At 43.1% G+C, this 20,807-nt stretch overlaps 1 protein-coding gene across 1 annotated transcript in view; it reads right to left on the reverse strand.

Moving 5' to 3' along the window:
- The window catches only part of mgat4b (alpha-1,3-mannosyl-glycoprotein 4-beta-N-acetylglucosaminyltransferase B), a 340,217-nt gene that overhangs the window by 145,415 nt on the left and 173,995 nt on the right, over window positions 1-20,807 (reverse strand). Inside the window, exon 5 of the mRNA XM_063053065.1 lies at window positions 4,536-4,582. Within this exon, the coding sequence (XP_062909135.1) occupies window positions 4,536-4,582 (47 nt within the window). The remainder of the gene's footprint in view (window positions 1-4,535; window positions 4,583-20,807) is intronic.

A 20,807-nucleotide genomic window follows, 5' to 3' on the forward strand; every position in this document is an offset into this window, starting at 1 on the left:
ATGATCCAACAGATTCGCTTGTGAAGTATTGCCTCACCTGAAAGGGCTATTTGGACCCTGAATGGGGATAAGGAGGAGGTATATGGGCAGGTGTTGCATTTCTGTCACTTGAATGGATAGGTGCCAGGAGGAAGATTAGTAGGGAGGGATGAATGGACAAGGGAATCACGTGGGAGCACTCCCTGCAGAAAGTGGAGGGGGCTGTAGTAGGGAGGGAAAGATATGTTTGGTGGTCAGATCCCTTCCTCTCCAGTCCTGATGAAAGATCTTGGCCCAAAACATCGACTGTTTATTTCTCTCCCTAGATGCCACTTAACCTGCTGAGGTCCTCCAGCACCGTGTCACCAGATAGTTTGTACCGCACCCTACAATATTTAATTTATGCACTTTACTTTGTTTATCTATGCTTAATTCATTTATAGATTTAATTCATGCTTTCCTAAATTATATGTGTTCTATGTGTGTTATGTGTACTACAGCGCTTACACCCTGGTCCGGAGAAATGTTGTCTTGTTTGATGGTATACATGTATATAGTTGAATGACAATAAAAGTGACTTGCCTTGATTTTGTATGTGGGGCTGGGCAAAGACTGCTTTTTCTTTCATGTAAAATTAATGTAATTCTAAATGACAGACATCAATCTGACTATTGAGATGAGAGATGATTGAAGAGATATCTCTCTATTAGAAGAATTTGGAAAGACATTTCCTGCATTTCAGCAGCTAAACGCTTTGAAGCTCTTGATAATCAAATCCCAGCTCCTGGTGTTTCCGATATACAGATCTTATACAAACATTAATCGTAATGAGATTTAATACAAATATTCTGATTAAATGTTCTGTGCTGGCCTTTTAAGCAAAGAGTAGACATAATGGAGAAGATGGCGGTGCAACAGCAGCACGCGCGGCCTCTCCGGTGAATGATATCTGTAATCTGTCAACTAGGGGGCCGTGCACAATCCTGATTTGATGGAGACGGTCGTGAGAGAATGGAGGAACAGCTGGAAAACTTCTGAAATGCCCGCTTCGCTGCCGCTGCTACTGTGTGGTAACCGGAATCTCCGGAGCAGAGGGCCCCGAAATCCTCGGCTTTGCGTGTTTCAGCGGCCGGGGTGAGGTCGAAGGTGCTTGGCAGAGGATGGCGCTCGGGAGGCTGTATCGGAGGGGCTGGTCAGAGGCTCGAAGTTTTCGGACAGACGGACTCAGTGTCAGCCGTGGTCGGCTGCTTCCAAGGCATCGGCAAGTTGATGGTGCCTGGAGGTTTATGGCAGGGAGTTTCTCCTTTTTGCCGCCTGCTATCGGGGACTCGGGAGTCAATCGACTGGGGGACTTTGAGACTTCTTTTTACCACGCCCATGGTTTATTCTTTATCAAATTATGGTATTACTTTACACTGTTGTAACAATATGTTATAATTATGTGGTTCTGTCAGTGTTAGTTTTTGGTTTGTCCTGTTTTCTGTGATATCACTCTGGAGAAACATTGTAACATTTCTTAATGCATGTATGCATTTCTAAATGACAATAAAAGAGGACTGAGTGTTCTCATAATCCAATCTAATGGTTAGAAAATTCAGGTCTGTTCTAGAGATTAAATCAAGCTTCAGTTCACCAGCCTCTCTCCGAGATGAATCCCATACTCCTTATAAGACCATAAGACCTAGGAGCAGCATTAGGTCATTTGGCCCATTGAGTCTGTACCACCATTCTATCATGGCTTATTTATTTTCCCTCTCAAATCCTTCTCCCCATAACCCTTGACGCCCTTACTAATCAAGAACTTATCAACCACTGTCTTAAATATACCCAATAATTTATGCTCAGGATCAGACCTGTGTTGGACAATATCTCAGGGTTCAGACAACTGGATTGCAACAATAAACCTGTATGGTATATGATCTAGATATTGCAACATAACATCTTGACAATCACCACCGGTGCTCCTCAAGAATGTGTGCTTAGCCCACTACTCTACTCTCTCTCTACACCCACCACTGTGTGGCTAGGCACCGCTCAAATGCCATCTATAAATTTACCAATGGCACAATTATTGTTGGTAGAATTTCAGATGGTGACGAGGAGGTGTATTGGAGTGAGACAGATCAGCTGGTTGAGTGGTATCACAACAACAACCTTGCACTCAACCTCATTATGACCAAGGAATTCATTGTGGACTTCAGGAAGGATAAGACAAGGGAACACACACCAGTCTTCACTGAGATATCAGAAATGGAAAGAGAGAACAGTTTCAATTTCTTGGGTATCAGCATCTCTGAGGACGTATCTGGCCCCAACATATTAATATAATTACAAAGAAGGCACAACAGAACTATAGTCTGGGGAGAATTGCTGTGTCACCAATGACACTCAAATTTCCAGATGTACCGTGGAGACCATTCCAACTGGTTGTGTGTCTGGCATGGGGGGCACTGCACAGGAGCAGAAAAAAGCTGCAGAGGGTTGTAAACTCTGCCAGCTTTATCTCGGACACTATCCTCCCCAGCACTGAGGACAACTTCAAAAGGCAATGCCTGAAAAAGGGGGACCCATCATGAAGAAATCCTTCATCCAGAACATGCTCTCTTCTTATTGCCACCATCAAGGAGGTGGTACAGGGGCCTGAAGACACACTCAATTACAGGAACAGCTTCTTTCCCTCTAGCATCAGATTTCTGAATGGACAAGGAACCCATGAACACTACCTCACTATTGTTTTCCTTTCTTTTTGCATTACTTATTTAATTTAACTTTTATATGTATATATACTTAATTTATAGATTTTATTATATATTTCAATGTGCTGCTACTGCAAAACAACAAACTTCATGATATTTGCCAGTGATATTAAACCTCATTCTCTCAGAGATATCCATCTCTGTATTCAAAGTGCTTTCACAGTTAGACCATAAGACAGAGAAGCAGAATTAGGGCATTTGGTCCATCAAGTTGGCTCTGCCATTGAATCATAGTTATTAAATCACATTACCTTGTTTGAAACATGATTATCCTACAGAAGGAGCATCCATGATTGAATGGCATGTTCCAAGGTGCAGGACAACATACTGAAGGGTTACTGTAGGGTGGTGCAGCCACTACAGAGAGGTTTCAGTACATTTAAAACCCATAAGATCATAACGTGGTGTCTGTTCTGCCAGATTTATTATCCCTCCCGACCCCATTCTGCTTTCTCCCTGTAACCTTTGACACCCTGACTAATCAAGAACCTATCAATCTTCACTTTAAACATACCCAGTGACTTGGCCTCCACAGCCATCTGTGGCAATGGCTTCCACAGATTCATCTGGCTAAAGAAATTCTTCCTCATCTCTTCTAAAGGGACATCCATGTATTCTAGCCCTCTGGTCTAGACTCTCCCACTATCGGAAATAGCCTCTCCACATCCATTCTATCCAGGCCTTTCAATATTCACTAGGTTTCAATATGATCCCCACTCCATTCTTCTAAACTCCAGTGAGTACAGGCCCACAGCCATCAAATGTTCCTTGTTTATTAACCCTGTCATTCCCAGAATAATTCTTGTGAACCTCCTACAGATACTCTCCAATGCCAGGTCAGTCAGAGAGGAATACTGATACACAGCAGCAGGGCAACATCAGACAGGTTTATATTTTACACATGTTTGGTGACACAACAGAGTGAGTTTATAGTAAAACTCAATGTAGTTTCTGTTATGGCTGACTTTTAAAGTTTGAGGAATTGCAGGGAAATCTCTTCCAATAACTAATATTTATTCTTCAACCAATCTTTCTAAAATTAAATTAGACATTTATTTCAATTTTCCATTTTTGCTTATGATAGAAGAACATTCACCCACTGAGTATATGCCAGCTCACTCAGCAATCTAATTCTCCATCCAGTTTCCACCTGTAACCTGCTCTCCTGACATTCCCATCGAGTCCTAGCCCTAAACTATCACGCCCACACACTAGGGACAGTTTACAGAGGCTGATTTAACCTGTAACCCATGGATTTGGGAGGAAACCAGAGCACCCACACAGCCACAGGAAGAATGTGCGAACTCCACTCAGATAGTGCTGGAGGTTGAGATCGAACCCCAGTCTCTGGCACTACGCTCCACCAGATGTGACACCATGAAAAATCCAGATAATGTGAAACACGTCTCATCTGGAGATTCTGTAGATACTAGAAATCTTGAACAACACACCCAAAATACCAGAGGAACTCAGCAGGTCATGCAGCATCTACGGAAATGAATAAACACTTGATGTTTCAGGGTGAGACACTTCATCAGGATTGTTTATTCCCCTCCATAGATGGTGAGTTCCTCCAGCACTTTGTGTGTTGTTCAAATTATTTACTTGCTTGATACTAAGAACAAAAATGTCAAAAAACCAACCTATTTCACCTTAATTATATTTTGATTCTCCACAATTAAATAACACATAATATTCTAAAACATCAAGAGAGTAGAGAGCAACATTTTTTTTTTAAATCAAGAACATCCTACAGGCCAAGAAAAATCTTCAAAAAGGAGAAATATGAAAATTACTTACAAACTTTTGAGGTTCTCTGCAACACTATTTACATATGGCAAGTCTGTCTGTAAAAGAAAGAAAGTGTAAGTGAATGAGGATTTAAGTAGAGCTGCAAATAGCAGATTTGTTTTAAATGAAAGTCAAGTAAATTTTATTATGAACGTACATATATGTCACCATATACTACCTTGAGATTTATCTTCTTGCAGACATTTACAAGAAAATAAATACAATGAATCCATGAAAAACTATACATAAGACTGACAAATAACCAATGTGCAAAAAACAAATGGCACAATTAATAAAAATACTGAGAATAAGACTTATACTGTCCTTGAAAGGGAGTCTGTAACTGTGAAATCAGTTCAGAGTTGTGCTGAGTGAAGCTGTTCACGCCGGTTCAGGAGACGGATGGCTGTAGGGTTAGTCATATTCATACTTTATTGATCCCAAGGGAAACTGGGTTTCGTTACAGTTGCACCAACCAAGAATAGAGTATAGATATAGCAACATAAAACCATAAATAATTAAATAATAATATGTAAATTATGCCAGGAAATAAGTCCAGGACCAGCCTATTGGCTCAGGGTGTCTGACCCTCCAAGGGAGGAGTTGTAAAGTTTGATGGCCACAGACAGGAATGACTTCCTATGACACTCTGTGCTGCATCTTGGAGGAATGAGTCTCTGGCTGAATGTACTCCTGTGCCCACCCAGTACATTATGTAGTGGGTGGGAGACATTGACCAAGATGGCATGCAACTTAGACAGCATCCTCTTTTCAGACACCACCGTGAGAGAGTCCAGTTCCATCCCCACAACATCACTGGCCTTACGAATGAGTTTGTTGATTCTCTTGGTGTCTGCTACCCTCAGCCTGCTGCCCCAGCACACAACAGCAAACATGATAGCACTGGCCACCACAGACTCGTAGAACATCCCCAGCATGGTTGATGGTAGTAATAGTTTGGGGACCCCTAGTTCAAGGCATAACAGCAGTAAAAGTCTTTAGCCATGAACCCAAAGGCCTGCTCTTCCAGCTAATAAAATCAGAACCCATCTGAGTTGGCTCTCAGTTCCATTTCCCTGTAAATTCCCATAATTGTCAACCACACGTCACTGCCTCCCCCACCTTTAGTACAGAAATATATTTCGCACAGCTTGAATAAATTTCATGACTCAACCTCCACAAATCTGCAGGTAAAGAATTTCAAATATTTGCCACTCTGGGAGAAGAAGTTTCTCCTCTTTGTTATAAATGGACAACCCCCGTGTCCAAAGCAATACCACCTAGCCCTCGATAGTCCCACTAGGGTCCTCTGCATTCAACAGTTAACATTTCTTCAGACAGTGCACATTTCAATAATGCCACCTGGCAACAAGTGCAATATATAGTAAATAAAAAGAAAATGTTTAAGTCTTGAAATTTTTAGATTATTCTATAATCTTCAGAATTTCAGCAAATAGAAAGCTAATTTCTGTAATCTCACCTCATAATTTAACAACAGGTAACAAATGTACACTCCACTTCTCTAGACCGGTATGTTTGGGTGAGTGAGTTGTGAACATGCTATGTTAGCACCAGAAGCATGGTGACATTTGTGTGCTGCCCCCAGCACATTCTCAGACTGTGTTGATCATTGATGCAAACAACAAAGTATATTTAACTCTAAGAGCCTAAGACATAGGAGGAGAATTCGGCCATTCAGTCCATCGAGTCTGCTCCACCATTCCATTAGGCTGATCCCAGATCCCACTCAACCCCATATACCTGCCTTCTCGTCATATCCTCAGATGCCCTGACCAATAAGGAAACTATCACCTTCCACTTTAAATATCCCCATGGACTTGGCCTACACCGCAGTCTGTGGCAGAGCATTCCACAGATTCACTACTCTCTGGCTAAAAAAATTCCTCCTTACCTTTGTTCTAAAATATTGCCCCTCTCAATTTTGAGGCTGTGCCCTCTAGTTCTGGATACCTCCACCATAGGAAACATGCTCTCCACATCCACCCTCTCTAGTCCTTTCAACATTTGATAGGTTTCAATGAGATCCCTCGCATTCTTCTAAATTCCAGTGAGTACGGACCCAAAGCTGCCAAACACTCCTCATATGTTAACCCTTCATTCCTGGAATCATCCTCGTGAACCTCCTCTGGACTCTCTCCAATGACAACACATCCTCTCTGAGATATGGTGCCCACAACTGTTGACAATACTCCAAGTGCGGCCTGACTAGTGTCTTATAAAGCCTCAGCATTATCTCCTTCCTTTTATATTCTATTCCCCTTGAAATAAATGCCAAAATTACATTTGCCTTTTTTACCATAGACTCAAACTTTAAATTATCCTTCTGAGAGTCTTGCACGAGGACTCCCAAGTCCCTCTGCACCTCTATTGTTTGAACCTTCTCCGCATTTAGATAGTAGTCTGCAGTATTGTTCTTTTACCAAAATGCATTATCATACATTTCCCAACACTGTATTCCATCTGCCACTTTTTGCCCATTATTCCAATTTGTCTAAGTCCTGCTGCAATCACATTGCTTCCTCAGCACTACCTACCCCTCCACCTATCATCATATCATCTGCAAACTTTGCCACAAAGCCATCAGTTCCATTATCCAAATCATTGACAAACGATGTGAAAAGTAGGGGTCCCAATACTGACCCTTGAGGAAAACCACTAGTTACTGGCAGCCAACCAGAAAAGGCCCCTTTTATTCCCACTCGCTGCCTCCTGCCTGTCAGTCATTTTTCTATCCATGCCAGTAAACATTGAAATGTACATGTGACAAATAAAGTTAATTGTTTTTTCCCTAACTGTGTAATGTCCAGAAGTGCCCCCGACGCAATCTAAATTGGACCACGTGAAGTTGTATACTTATATACTTTACTTTATTGATGCCAAACAATTGATACTAGAGCGTACAATCGTCACAGCGATATTTGATTCCGCGCTTCACGCTCCCTGGATTACAAATCCATCGTAAATATTAAAAATTTAAATTATAAATCATAAATAGAAAATAGAAAAGGGAAAGTAAGGTAGTGCAAAAAAACCGAGAGGCAGGTCCGGATATTTGGAGGGTACAGCCCAGATCGGGGTCAGGATCCGTTCAGCAGTCTTATCACAATTGGAAACAAGCTGCTCCCAAATCTGGCCATGCGAATCTTCAATCTCCTGAATCTTCTCCCGGAGGGAAGAGGGACGAAAAGTGTGTTGGCTGGGTGGATCGTGTCCTTGATTATCCTGCTCCGACAGCGTGAGGTGTAAAGTGAGTCCAAGGACAGAAGATTGGTTTGTGTGATGCGCTGGGCTGTGTTCACGATCTTCTGCACCTTCTACCGGTCTTGGACAGGACAACTTCCATACCAGGTTGTGATGCACCCTAGAAGAATGAGGGTTTTAAGGGTCAGGCCAAATTTCTTTAGCTTGCTCAGGAAGTAAAGGCACTGGTGGGCCTTCTTGGCAGTGGACTCTGCTTGGTTGGATCAAGTCAGGTCATTTGTGATATTGACCCCGAGGAACTTAAAGCTTTTGACCTGTTCTACTTACGCACCACCGATGTAAATGGGGTCGTGCGGTCCGCTACTCCTTCTAAAGTCAACAACCAATTCCTTCGTCTTGCTGACGTTGAGGGATAGGTTATTGTCTTCGCATCATGACACCAGGTTCTTAATTTCCTCTCTGTATTCAAACTCATCATTACCTGAGATACGGCCTACAATTGTGGTGTCATCAGCAAACTTATATATTGAGATCGATGGAAACTTGGCTACACAATCATGGGTTACAGTGAGTATAGTAGGGGGCTGAGTACACAGCCTTGTGGGGCACCGGTGCTCAGAGTGATTGTAGAGGAGAGCTTGCCGCTATTTTTACAGCCTGGGTCCTGCCTGTGAGGAAGTTGAAGATCCAGCTGCAGATCTGAGTGCTAAGGCCTAGGTTCTGGAGCTTAGGAATCAGTTTATTTGGGATGATGGTATTAAAGGCAGAGCTGTAGTCAATGAAAAGGAGCCTTACATATGCGTCTTTATTCTCCAGGTGTTCTAAGGAGGAATGTAGGGTCAGAGAGATGGCATCTGCCGTTGACCTGTTGCTCCGGTAGGCGAATTGCAAAGCGTCAAGGTTGACTGGTAGGCTGTGGTTGATGTGTGCCATAACCAATCTCTCGAAGCACTTCATAGCAATTGATGTCAGAGCCACAGGTCGACAGTCATTCAGGCAGGCCACCTTGCTCTTCTACGGCACTGGGATGATCATTGCCTTCTTAAAACATGAAGGGATCTTAGACTGAAGCAAGGAGCAGTTGAAGATACCAGTAAACACTCCAGCTAGCTCGCTTGCAAAGGCCCGGAGAACCTGTCCCTGGACACCATCTGGGCCAGTTGCCTTCTTTGGATTTATCTTCAGGAAGGCCCTTCTAACGTCCTCCTCGGTGACGATGAATCTCGATGTCACCAGGTCCGGTTCATCCGGAGGGAGCGGGATGCTCCTCTTCTGTTCGAATCTTGCGTAGAATACGTTAAGTTCTTCAGGAAGAGAAGCGCCACAGTTGTTGATATTCCCAGCCTTTTCTTTGCACCCAGTGATCTCAATTAGGCCCTGCCATAGTCTACTGGCATCCCTCTGGTTAGCCTGGGGTTCCAACTTGGCTCGATATTGCCTTTTGGCGCCCTTAATAGCTTTCCGGAGTTCACGCCTGGATTCCGTGTAGCGACTGGTATCCCCGGACCTAAAAGCCACAGCTCTAGCCTTCAAAAGGGACTTAACCTCATAATTCATCCAAGGTTTCTGGTTAGGGAATATCTGGATCGTCTTGCGAGACACACAGTCCTCTGTGCATTTCCAGATAAAGTCCGTGACAGCTGAAGCATACTCATCGAGGTTAGCTGCCGAGTATTTGAATACTAACCAGTCCACCAATTCAAAGCAGTTACGGAGGACCTCATCCGTTTCCTCCATCCAAAGCGACACCACTTTTGACACCGTGACCTCCCGCTTCAGTTTCTGTTTGTAAGCCGGGAGGAGGAGTACTGCCTGATGGTCCGATTTTCCGAAGTGAGGTCGTGGGACGGAACGGTAGGCATCCTTGACTGCTGTGTAGCAATGGTCAAGTATATTCGGGCCTCTAGTGGAGCAGGAGACATGTTGGTATAACTGTGGCAGCGCCTTCCTGAGGTTGGCCTGGCTAAAGAACCCAGCTGTAATGAGCAAAGCCTCTGGATACCTGGTCTCAAGTTCACTGATGTTGGCATACAGTATGCTCAGAGCACACTCCATGTCCGCCTGGGGGGGAATGTAGACCGCAGTCAGTATGACCGAGGTGAATTCCCATGGCAGATAGTAGGGATGACACTTCACTGACAAGTGTTCCAGGTCCGGGCTGCAGGAACTTGTCAGTGCCACTGTGTCCGAGCACCACGCAGTGTTGATCAGTAGGCAGACACCACCTCCCCTCGTCTTGCCTGAAGACGCCGTGCGGTCCATCCGATGGAACAAAGATCTCTCTGGTCGGATGGCACAGTCGGGGGTGGCAGGGGAGAGCCAGGTCTCGGTGAAACAGAATACACAGCAGTTCTGCATCTCCCTGCAGTAGGTGAGTCTCCCTTTAAGATCATCCACCTTGTTCTCTATGGCTTGCACATTAGCTAGTAGGACGGAGGGCATAGGGACCCTGAAGCCCCTCAGCTTCAATCTGACCAGCAGCCCCCAGCTCTTTTCCCACGCCTCCTCGGTAAATAGTGCATCTTTCCAGGTTTCCATCAATGCAGTGTGTTGTTGGCAGCTCTTCGAGGTTGGCGGACGCGTCCCGCAGGGATTGATCGGCGGGTCACGTCGTCGGGTGTTCTGGGTCAGGCCAAGTGACGGGGGAGGCACTGCTGCCACATCCAGCTGCCGGGGGCCTGGGCTGTCAATTGGGTCGGGCTCCGAAGCTGACACTTAATCCCGGAGGGCCGGGCTCCTGGCTGAAACAAGTCCGTAAACCGAGTCACGGTTGCAGAGGCCTCCACTCCAGCTGAGCCTTGGGCTCGATTTCTGAGGTCGGCGGCGGAGGCCTCACATCTGGCAGCTGTGGATGTCCACCAACGGGGCTTTACGGTGGTCGCTCTGGGGAAGCGTCTGGGGAACCTTAAGGTTTCCAACGTCACATCTGTGTGGTTGTCTGCTCTGGAGAGGTGCTGGTCGGAATGGGCTGCGTCTCCAAGCATGGTAGCACGCCCTTGGTCTCCGGGAACGTGGTGGGCCTCGGACCAGGCCTCACTGGTCGGGTCCAGGTGCAGACTGGAGTTGAAGAAGCAATTCTGGTGTGGTGACCTCCAGCTGGGTCAGTAGCTTCACCAGGGTGTTGTTGATCTTGCGAGATGTAGCAGATTGGAGGTTTAGAAGGGTTTCTCGGGTATAGGATAGTGTAGAGGGCAGTTTGCTGGGAGAGCACACGCAGAGTCGCCAGTTACCGGCGCCCTCTTGAAACCTATTCTATAAGTTGTGGTATAAATTCCATAGCTTTATATTTCTCTCAACATAAACCGAAGGATTCTTTTGGACTTTTAATGGTTGTACGTGATCATAATGTTTTAATGATAATATTCTTGTATGGTGCCCAGATTTGAGTACAATAAATTCAATTCAATTCAAACTCAAAGAACGTATAGATTATATATCATGAGATTTGAACAGGATAGCCTCTTATTCTGTATCGCTATTAATTGGGCGGCCACTTACATGGGACCTCTCAAAGAAAAAAAAACAATTGAGAAACAATTGACTGTTTGCCAAACAATTTCTAACTAGTGTTAGTATGGCCGTTAGTGCTACACTGTGCTTAGAGCAAACGGTTTTTAAAAAGCATCAGATGAGTGTGTTTGCGTTCAAAAAGCAGTGATTTTTGTCACTGATAGTTGGCAAGAAATAAGTAGTGAGACAATTCAGAACTGTTTTGCTTACTATGGTTGCATGCGTTCAGGCTTGGAAATGCTATAAACAGCCAGGAGTGAAAATGAAACAATTTCACTACTTCAATAAGTTAGGAATTAAAATGAATTTGAAGCTTTCGCCATTATTCTTGAATGTTACGATGAAAATTAAAATTTGGAGCCTGTAAGTGTCAAAAGCGTTAGAAACACAGAAAACCTACAGAACAATACAGGTCCCATCCAGGAGTCTCTTAAAAGACCCTATTGTATTCGCCTCCACCATCATCACCGGCAACCCATTCCACGCACTCACCACTCTCTGTGTAAAAAAACCTTACCCCTGACATCTCCTCTGTAGCTGCTTCTAAGCACCTTAAAACTGTGCCCTCTCGTGTTAGCCATTTCAGCCCTGGGAAAAAGCCTTTGACTATTTACACGATCAATGCCTCTCATCACCTTATACAACTCTATCAGGTTATCTCTCATCCTCTGCCGCACCAAGGAGAAAAGGCCAAGTTCACTCAACCAATTTTCATAAGGCATGCTTCCCAATCCAGGCAACATTCTCGTAAATCTCCTCTACACCCTTTCTATAGTTTCCACATCCTTCCTGTAGTGAGGTGACCAGAACTGAGCACGGTACTCCAAGTGGGGTCTGACCAGGGTCCTATATAGCTGTAACATTACCTCTCGGCTCTTAAACTAAATCCCATGGTTGACGAAGGCCAATGCACCGTATGCCTCCTTAACCATACAGTCAACCTGCGCAGCAGCTTTGAGCGTCCTATGGACCCGGACCCCAAGATCCCTCTGAGCCCCCACACTGCCAAGAGTCTTACCACTAATACTATATTCTGCCATCATATTTGACCTACCAAAATGAACCACCTCACACTTATCTGGGTTGAACTCCATCTGCCACTTCTCAGCCCTGGTTTGCATCCTATCGATGTCCTGCTGTAACCTCTGACAGTCCTCCACACTATCCACAACACCCCAAACCTTTGTGTCATCAGCAAATTTACTAACCCATCCCTCCACTTCCTTATCCAGGTCATTTATAAAAATCACAAAGAGAAGGGGTCCCAGAACAGATACCTGAGGCACACCACTGGTCACCAACCTCTATGCAGAATATAACCCGTCTACAAACACTCTTTGCCTTCTGGGGACAATCCAATTCTGGATCCACAAAGCAAGGTCCCCTTGGATCCTATGCCTCCTTACTTTCTCAATAAGCCTTGCATAGGGTACCTTATCAAATGCCTTGCTGAAATCCATATACACTACATTTACTGCTCTTCCTTCATCAATGTGTTTAGTCACATCCTCAAAAAATTCAATCAGGCTCGTAAGGCACAACCTGCCTTTGACAAAACCATGTTGTCTATTCCTAATCATATTATGCCTCTCCGAATGTTCATAAATCCTGCCTCTCAGGATCTTTTCCATCAACTTACCAACCACTGAAGTAAGACTCACTGGTCTATAATTTCTTGGGCTATCTCTATTCCCTTTCTTGAATAAGGGAACAACATCTGCAACCCTCCAATCCTCCGGAACCTCTCCTGTCCCCAGTGATGATGCAACATCATTGCCAGAAGCTCAGTAATCTCCTCTCTCGCCACCCACAGTAGCCTGGGGTACATTTCGTCTGGTCCCAGAGACTTATCCAACTTGATGCTTTCCAAAAGCTCCAGCACACCCTGCTTCTATATGCTCAAGCCTTTCAATCCGCTGTAAGTCATCCCTACAATCGCCAAGATTCTTTTCCGTAGTGAATACTGAAGCAAAGTATTCATTAAGTACCTCTGCTATCTCCTCCGGTTCCATACACACTTTTCCACTGTTACACTTGATTGGTCCTATTCTCTCACGTCTTATCCTCTTGCTCTGTATTGTATGAAGGCTGTCCATTATCTGCACTAGGTGTCTGCGCTGATTTTGTTCATTACGTACACCGAATGAATTCCTCTGTCGATAACTATTAGGAAACAATACACAGTTTTTATAGTACTGTGGTACTATTGGCAGTGTTCTAATTTGTTACTCAGTTAAACAGTAGTTCGTATTTCTTTTACACCTTTTTAACTATTTCTATGAAACTTTGGCTCATTGGGGCAACCACTTACTTGTGCCAAAATGTACTAGTCCCAGTGTGTCCCAGTTAACTGGAACTCAGCGTATTTCAAAAATGTGTAAATTGCTTTTGCCATAAGATTCTCAGCAATAAAGCTGCTAGGCTGAATCTAATACTTATAACGTGGCTTTGGGCCAGTATTATCGACACATCAACTTGCTTTCTCATCTTGCTTTTACAGAATTATTTCACATGATCCAGTGATGCTTGTTCAGCTCGGTATGTAAGCAGTCAGTGCCTCCATCACTCTTCTCAATTTCATTTATGTTCTATTAGATTCTAATTTGATCACTAGAAAAAATTGTGTCCTATTCCTAAAGCTTTAAATAAGTTATCAACAATTTTCCATGAGGCTCTCCAGTTGTCTTAAGATTCTCGGTAAAGACAAAATTGCCAAATATTCACATTAAAACTCTGCAAGAACCAGTCTGCATCATTTTTGAATGAGGAGAGCCTAAGGCAACACTGAAAACATGCAAATTCTTCCCAATCACCAACACACCAAATGCCCAATTCCACACAATCACTGACACTCCAGCCACTCAACCCTACCCAATCACTGACACTCCAGCTGCTCAATTTTACCCAATCACCAACACTCCAGCAGCTCAAGTCTACCCATTCACTGACACTCCAGCCACTCAACTACCCAATCACTGACACTCCAGGTGCTCAATTCTACTCAATCACCAACACTCCAGAAACTCAACTTTACCCAATCACTGACACTCCAGCCACTCCACTCTACCCAATCACTGACACTCCAGGCACTCAATTCTACCCAATCACTGGCACTCCAGCTGCTCAACTCTACCCAATCACTGACACTCCAGCTGCTCAAATCTACCAAATCACTGACACTCCAGCCACTCAATTCTACCCAATCACCAACATGGCAGCTGCTCAATTCCATCCAATCACTGATGCACCAACCATTCACTCTCCTTCCATGGTTTACAATCACACCAATTTATCATTCCATCCCACTGTTTCACTCTTTTCACAGACCATGTACATTTTATTTCATCAACAATTTAACCCAACATTGACAGGTTTAGTTATTCAGTATATCTACTGGTAAGCTTCCTGGATTAGATAGCATATCTTATTAAGATAGTTTGAGTGAGCTACGGATTTGTTCTTTTGCGCAAAGGAGGATGAGAGGTAACTTGATAGAGATGTATAAGATGATAAGAGGCATAAGTGGACAGCCAGAGACTTTTTTCCCATGGTTGAAATAGCTAATTTGAGAGGACATAATTCTCATGATTGGAGGAAAACCTAGGGGGATATCAAAGATAGTATTTTTTTAAATACAAGGTGGTGGGTGTGTGGAACGCCCTGCCAGGGTTAATGGCAGAGGCAGACAAATTAGGGGTATTTAAGAGATTCTTAAGCAGATACATTAGGGGTATTTAAAAGACTCATGGATGATAGAAAAATGGAGGGCTATGTAGGAGGGAAGGGTTTGATGGATCTTGGAGTAGGTTAAAAGGTCGGAACAACATTGTGGGCCAAAGGACCTGTACTGTGCTATACTGTTCTAAGTTTGGCCCACCAAATCTGTTCCACAATTCAATCATGACTGATCTGTTTTTAAAACTCCATTCTCCCGCCTAAGAATCTATTAACAGGACATATCAACACAAATTGCAAGCAAATAAACAGAATGGATCAGATTCAGATTTATTTATCACACGTTATCAAAACATGCAATGAAATGTGTTGTTTGTATTAACAACCAACACACTTAAAGATATGCAGGGGACAGCCCACAAGTCTCACCACACATTCTGGCATCAACATAGCATGCACACAACGTTCAGCAGAATAGCTCAAGCAACAACAAAACAAGCCCCTTTACCACTCTCATTCCTACCCACCCACCCACCCCCCACTCACTCATACAGGCAGTCTTCCAACCCCAGGACAAGCTACCACTGGGCCTTAGCCCCGGACTCTAAGACATTGGTAACACTATCATTAATGCAGATTATCACTATATAACCATATAAACCATATAACAATTACAGCACGGAAACAGGCCATCTCGGCCCTTCTAGTCCGTGCCGAACACTTACTCTCACCTCGTCCCACCAACCTGCACTCAGCCCATAGCTTTCCTTTCCTGTCCAATTTAACTTCAAATGACAACATCGAACCTGCCTCAACCACTTCTGCTGGAAGCTCGTTCCACACAGCCACCACTCTCTGAGTAAAGAAGTTCCCCCTCATATTACCCCTAAACTTTTGCCCTTTAACTCTCAACTCATGTCCTCTTGTTTGAATCTCCCCCACTCTCAATGGAAAAAGCCAATCCACATCAACTCTATCTATCCCCCCTCATAATTTAAAATACCTCTATCAAGTCCCCCCTCAACCTTCTACGCTCCAAAGAATAAAGACCCAACTTGTTCAACCTTTCTCTGTAACTTAGGAGATGAAACCCAGGTAACATTCTAGTAAATCTTCTCTTTACTCTCTCTATTTTGTTGACATCTTTCCTATAATTCAGTGACCGGAACTGTACACAATACTCCAAATCTGGCCTTACCAATGCCTTGTACAATTTCAACATTACATCCCAACTACTATACTCAATGCTCTGATTTATAAAGGCCAGCAGACCAAAAGCTTTCTTCACCACCTTATCCACATGAGATTTCACCTTCAGGGAACTATGCACCATTATTCCTAGTTCCCTCTGTTCTACTGCATTCTTCAATGCCCTACCATTTACCATGTATGTCCTATTTTGATTAGTCCTACCAAAGTGTAGCACCTCACGTTTATCAGCATTAAACTCCATCTGCCATCTTTCAGCCCACTCTTCTAACTGGCCTAAATCTCTCTGCAAGCTTTGAAAACCTACTTCATTATCCATATCTCCATCTATCTTACTATCATCTGCATACTTACTAATCCACTTTACCACCCCATCATCCAAATCATTAATATATATGACAAATAACATTGGACCCAGTACAGATCCCTGAGGCACACCACTAGACACCAACCTCCAATCTGGCACACAGTTATCCACCACTACTCTCTGGCATCTCCCATCCAGCCACTGCTGAATCCATTTTACTACTTCAATATTAATAGCTAACAATTGAACCTTCCTAACTAACCTTCTGTGTGGAACCTTGTCAAAGTCCTTACTGAAGTCTATATAGACAACATCCACCGCTTTACCCTCGTCAACTTTCCTAGTAACCTTTTCATCTAACATTACCCTTTTTTAAAATGCAACCAAATTAAGAATGAAATGAGAAAGTATTTTTCCATAGTGGAAGACTGGGTGATTGTGTGCAGGGAAGAGCAGTTATGATGGGCAGGTGAGGACCACAAGAAGAGGTAAGAGGCCAGAGTAGGGAATAGAATAGAATAGTAGGGAAGGGGGAAAAAAAAATAGTGGAAGATGGAGAAATGCCATCAGGTTGGAGGTTACCCAGACAGATATGATATGTTGCTCTTCCAACCTGAGTAACCTTCTCCTCTTCATATATGTGACAAATAAAGCTAATCTTTACACAAAACTTCACAAGATAAATAACCTTTGCAAATTATTTTCTTCTAAATATGTTTCTTCATCTGCTTACATACCTCATTTCAATTTATTTACTTATTTAGAGATACCACGTGGAACAGGCCCTTCCAGCCCAACAAGCAACACTGCCCAGTAACCCACTTGTTTTAAAGTTTGAAGTACATTTATTATCAAAGTATGTAGACATTATACAACCTTGAGATTTGTCTCGTTACAGGCAGCCACAAAACAAGAAACCCAAAAGAACCCATTAAAAAAAGATAAATAGTGCAAACAATAAGAGTAAGCAAATAGCACTTAGAACGAAAGTGAGTCCTCAGAGACAAAGCTCGGAGCAGGCCCACGGCCTCAGCTCAGCATAGCGGAGGAAACACTGGGGAGCCTGCAGACAAGAATCCCGGAGCAAACTTTAGCCTAATTGCAGGACAATTTACAATGACCAATTAACCTACTAACCTGTACATCTTTGGAATGTGGGAGGAAACCAGAGCACACAGAGGAAATCCACGCACTCATGGGAAGGATGTACAAACTCCTTACAGAGGGATTTTGGATATAACTGCAAACTCTGATGCCCCAAGTAGCAATAGTGTCACACTAACCACAGCACTACCAAGGCTCTCTATGACCATCCCCAATCTTATTATTATGTCCACTTATTTGAGTCTCTGCTATCCCAATCTTTCTCTGCTACACCTAGTGCACAGATACATATAAGAGGCTGAGTGTAGAAGCTAATGCTGGCACCAAGTCAATAACTTTGGTAATTACTGAACCCCTGCCAAGCTGTTTATATAATTATGTCTGGACTTTAAGCAAATAACACTATTTTGTTTGGAAAAAACACCAATTAAGTCTGAGACTTTACTTAACCACCCACAAGCATTCAGCAAATAATTTGTAAATGATTCCAAAGCTGCTGTGTTGAAAGAACATAATCCTATTTTATTCTAACCTCACATTCTGACATTAGCTCTCTTCTCTCATTCCTCACGAACAACAGGTTCCTTGTTAGTAAAACCTAGGAACTGATTCTAGACATCAAAAAGTGGTATCCACCATTAATGACCCCATCATCCTCTTCTCATTGCTACCATCAAGGAGGTGGCATAGGAGCTTGAAGACACACATTCAGTGTTTGCGAACAGCCTCTTCCCCGCCACCATCAGATTTCTGAATGGACAATGAACCCATGAACACTACCTCACAATTATTTTGCTTTTTCCGCTACTCATTTAATTTAATTTCTTTATGCACTATATATTTCTTATTGAAATTTATATATTTTATTATGTACTGTAATGTACTGCTGCTGCAAAGCAACATATTTCATGAGATATGCCAGTGATATTTAACCTGATTCTGAACGACTTGAGGGTGAGGTAGATAGAAAACAGACTGCATGAATTGTCAGCCCCTCCTTATGCATTGCATGTTTGCCACCTTGACGCAGAGGAAAGCACAGATACAGAGATTCACTATTACCCCCTCTGCAGGTTCTGCTCTGAAGATAGAACATCTTAAGCAGGTACTACAAAGTAAATATCAAGATGTTTCCACTCATAAGAGAGACTCAAAGGACCCCCGCCATCCAGGCCATGTTCTTTTCTCACAACTACCATCAGGCATTAGGTACAGGAGCCTTAGATCCCATAACCACCACGTTCAGAAACAGTTATCACCCTACAACATCAGGCTCCTATACCAAATGGATAACTTCACTCACCTCAACAATTCCATAACCTACGTGCTCACTTTCAAGGACTCTACAATTCATGTTCTCAGTATAATTTAATTTTTAAATTTGCATTATTCATCTTATTTTTATTCTATTTTTTATTTAGAGATACAGTGCAGAACAGGCCCTTCTGGCCCAGTGAGCAGCACTGCCCAGCAACCCACTGATTTAACCCCAGCCTAAGCACAGGACAATTTGCGATGACCAATTAACTATTAACCAGTACGTCTTTGGACTGTAGAAGAAATCAAGAGCATCCGGTTGCATATTGGTTGTTTGTCACTCTTTCTTTTTATATAGTTATTCATAAATTCTAATGTACGACCTTATTTTCTATAAATGTCTGCAAGAAAATTAATCTCAAGGTAGTATATGGTAATATACAGTATGTGTACATTTGATAATAATGTTACTTTGATACCATCCCTTCAGCCTGTTCTGATGATCAATAAATCAATAGTTGATCAGCTGTGGATCTTAATTCCACTTTCTTGCGAGATCCCCATAATTTTCCGCTTTCACACAGTACCAGGTCTGTTTCTCTCAGGCCTGGGTATGTTCAATGACCCAACTTTCACAGCATTCTGAAAATAAGGAATTCACGAAACTCAATTCACTAAATCAGGTGTAGAGCATCTTCAAAGACTCTCGCTAATTTCTACAGGTGTTGCATGGAAAGCATCCTGCCTGGTTGCATCACCTTCTGGTGTGGAGGGGCCACTGCACAGGACTGGAAAAAGCTGCAGAGGGTTGCAAGTTCAGTCAGCTCCATCATGGGCACTAGGCTCCCCATCATCCAGGATATCTTCAAATGGCAATGCCACAAGGTGGTGGTATTAATTATTAAAGATCCTCTTCTCATTACTATCATCTGGGAGGGGTTACAAGAGCCTGAGACACACTCAACATTTCAGGAATAGATTCTTTCCCCCCACTATCAGAATTTTATACCATCCATGAACACTTAAATACTACCTCACTATTTTTGTTTTTTTACACTACTTATATTTTTTATACACATTTCTTAAAATATAGTATATCTTATGTCTTACGTTATACTGTTTCCACAAGACAATTTCGCAACATATGTCAGTGACAATAAACCTAATTCTGATTCACAATGCTCAAAAAAGAAATTCCTTTACCTCTTAGTCTTAAATGGACTTAATTTCTCCTAAAATCATGTCGCAAAGTTCCAATAACATCCTCACAACAAGGTGACAAGATGCTGCCAGCGACCGTGCGACCAACAGCAACATCCTGCAGATAGCTCATGAAGCAACTTCTATCTCTTCTTATTTTAAAAATGCTTCTTCTCCTGAACTGCGATTGATTGCAGCCTGTCATTTCCGCTTTGATTATGTATTTTCGGGCCGACTGAGCGATCTGATATTTTTGCTATTTCCTGGGGAATGGCAAGGTTGAGAGCAGTGTGTGCATCCATAGTTTCCCTTGGTCAGCTCCATTACTCCTCTATTACTATTCACTGATTAAAGTGCCAAGCAAGATTGAAATAAGCAAGATTGAAATCAGCAAGGATGAAGCAGAAGATGAGCAGGTGTTCAGCACTGTCTGGCTGCATTTGACCAATTTCCCTCTCGTTGCTGCCAGAGGAAATTGCAGGTTCGGTCACCCAGGCATAGCTCATGGCTGTGGGACTCTGCAGTTTGAGGTTTAATGTCCTCAGTGCTGAACGCTCTCCGCAATTGTGGGCTCATTTTGGAGCACTCTGTGGTTGATGTTCCATGTGTATCTGGTTACTCATTTTTTTGCTATTTGTGCGATTTGATCAAGGCGCTTTGGTGCGGAACTGGCTCTATGGCTGAGGCCTGCAGTCATCGGCACGGTGCTAAACTGAACTAACTCGGTGGCTGTGGCTCTTGGACTGTTTTGGGAACTCTGCAATTTGATGTTTAATAATCTGTGTATTATTTGCTTG

Source organism: Mobula hypostoma, chromosome 7 (assembly GCF_963921235.1).
Source record: "Mobula hypostoma chromosome 7, sMobHyp1.1, whole genome shotgun sequence".
NCBI lineage: Eukaryota > Metazoa > Chordata > Chondrichthyes > Myliobatiformes > Myliobatidae > Mobula > Mobula hypostoma.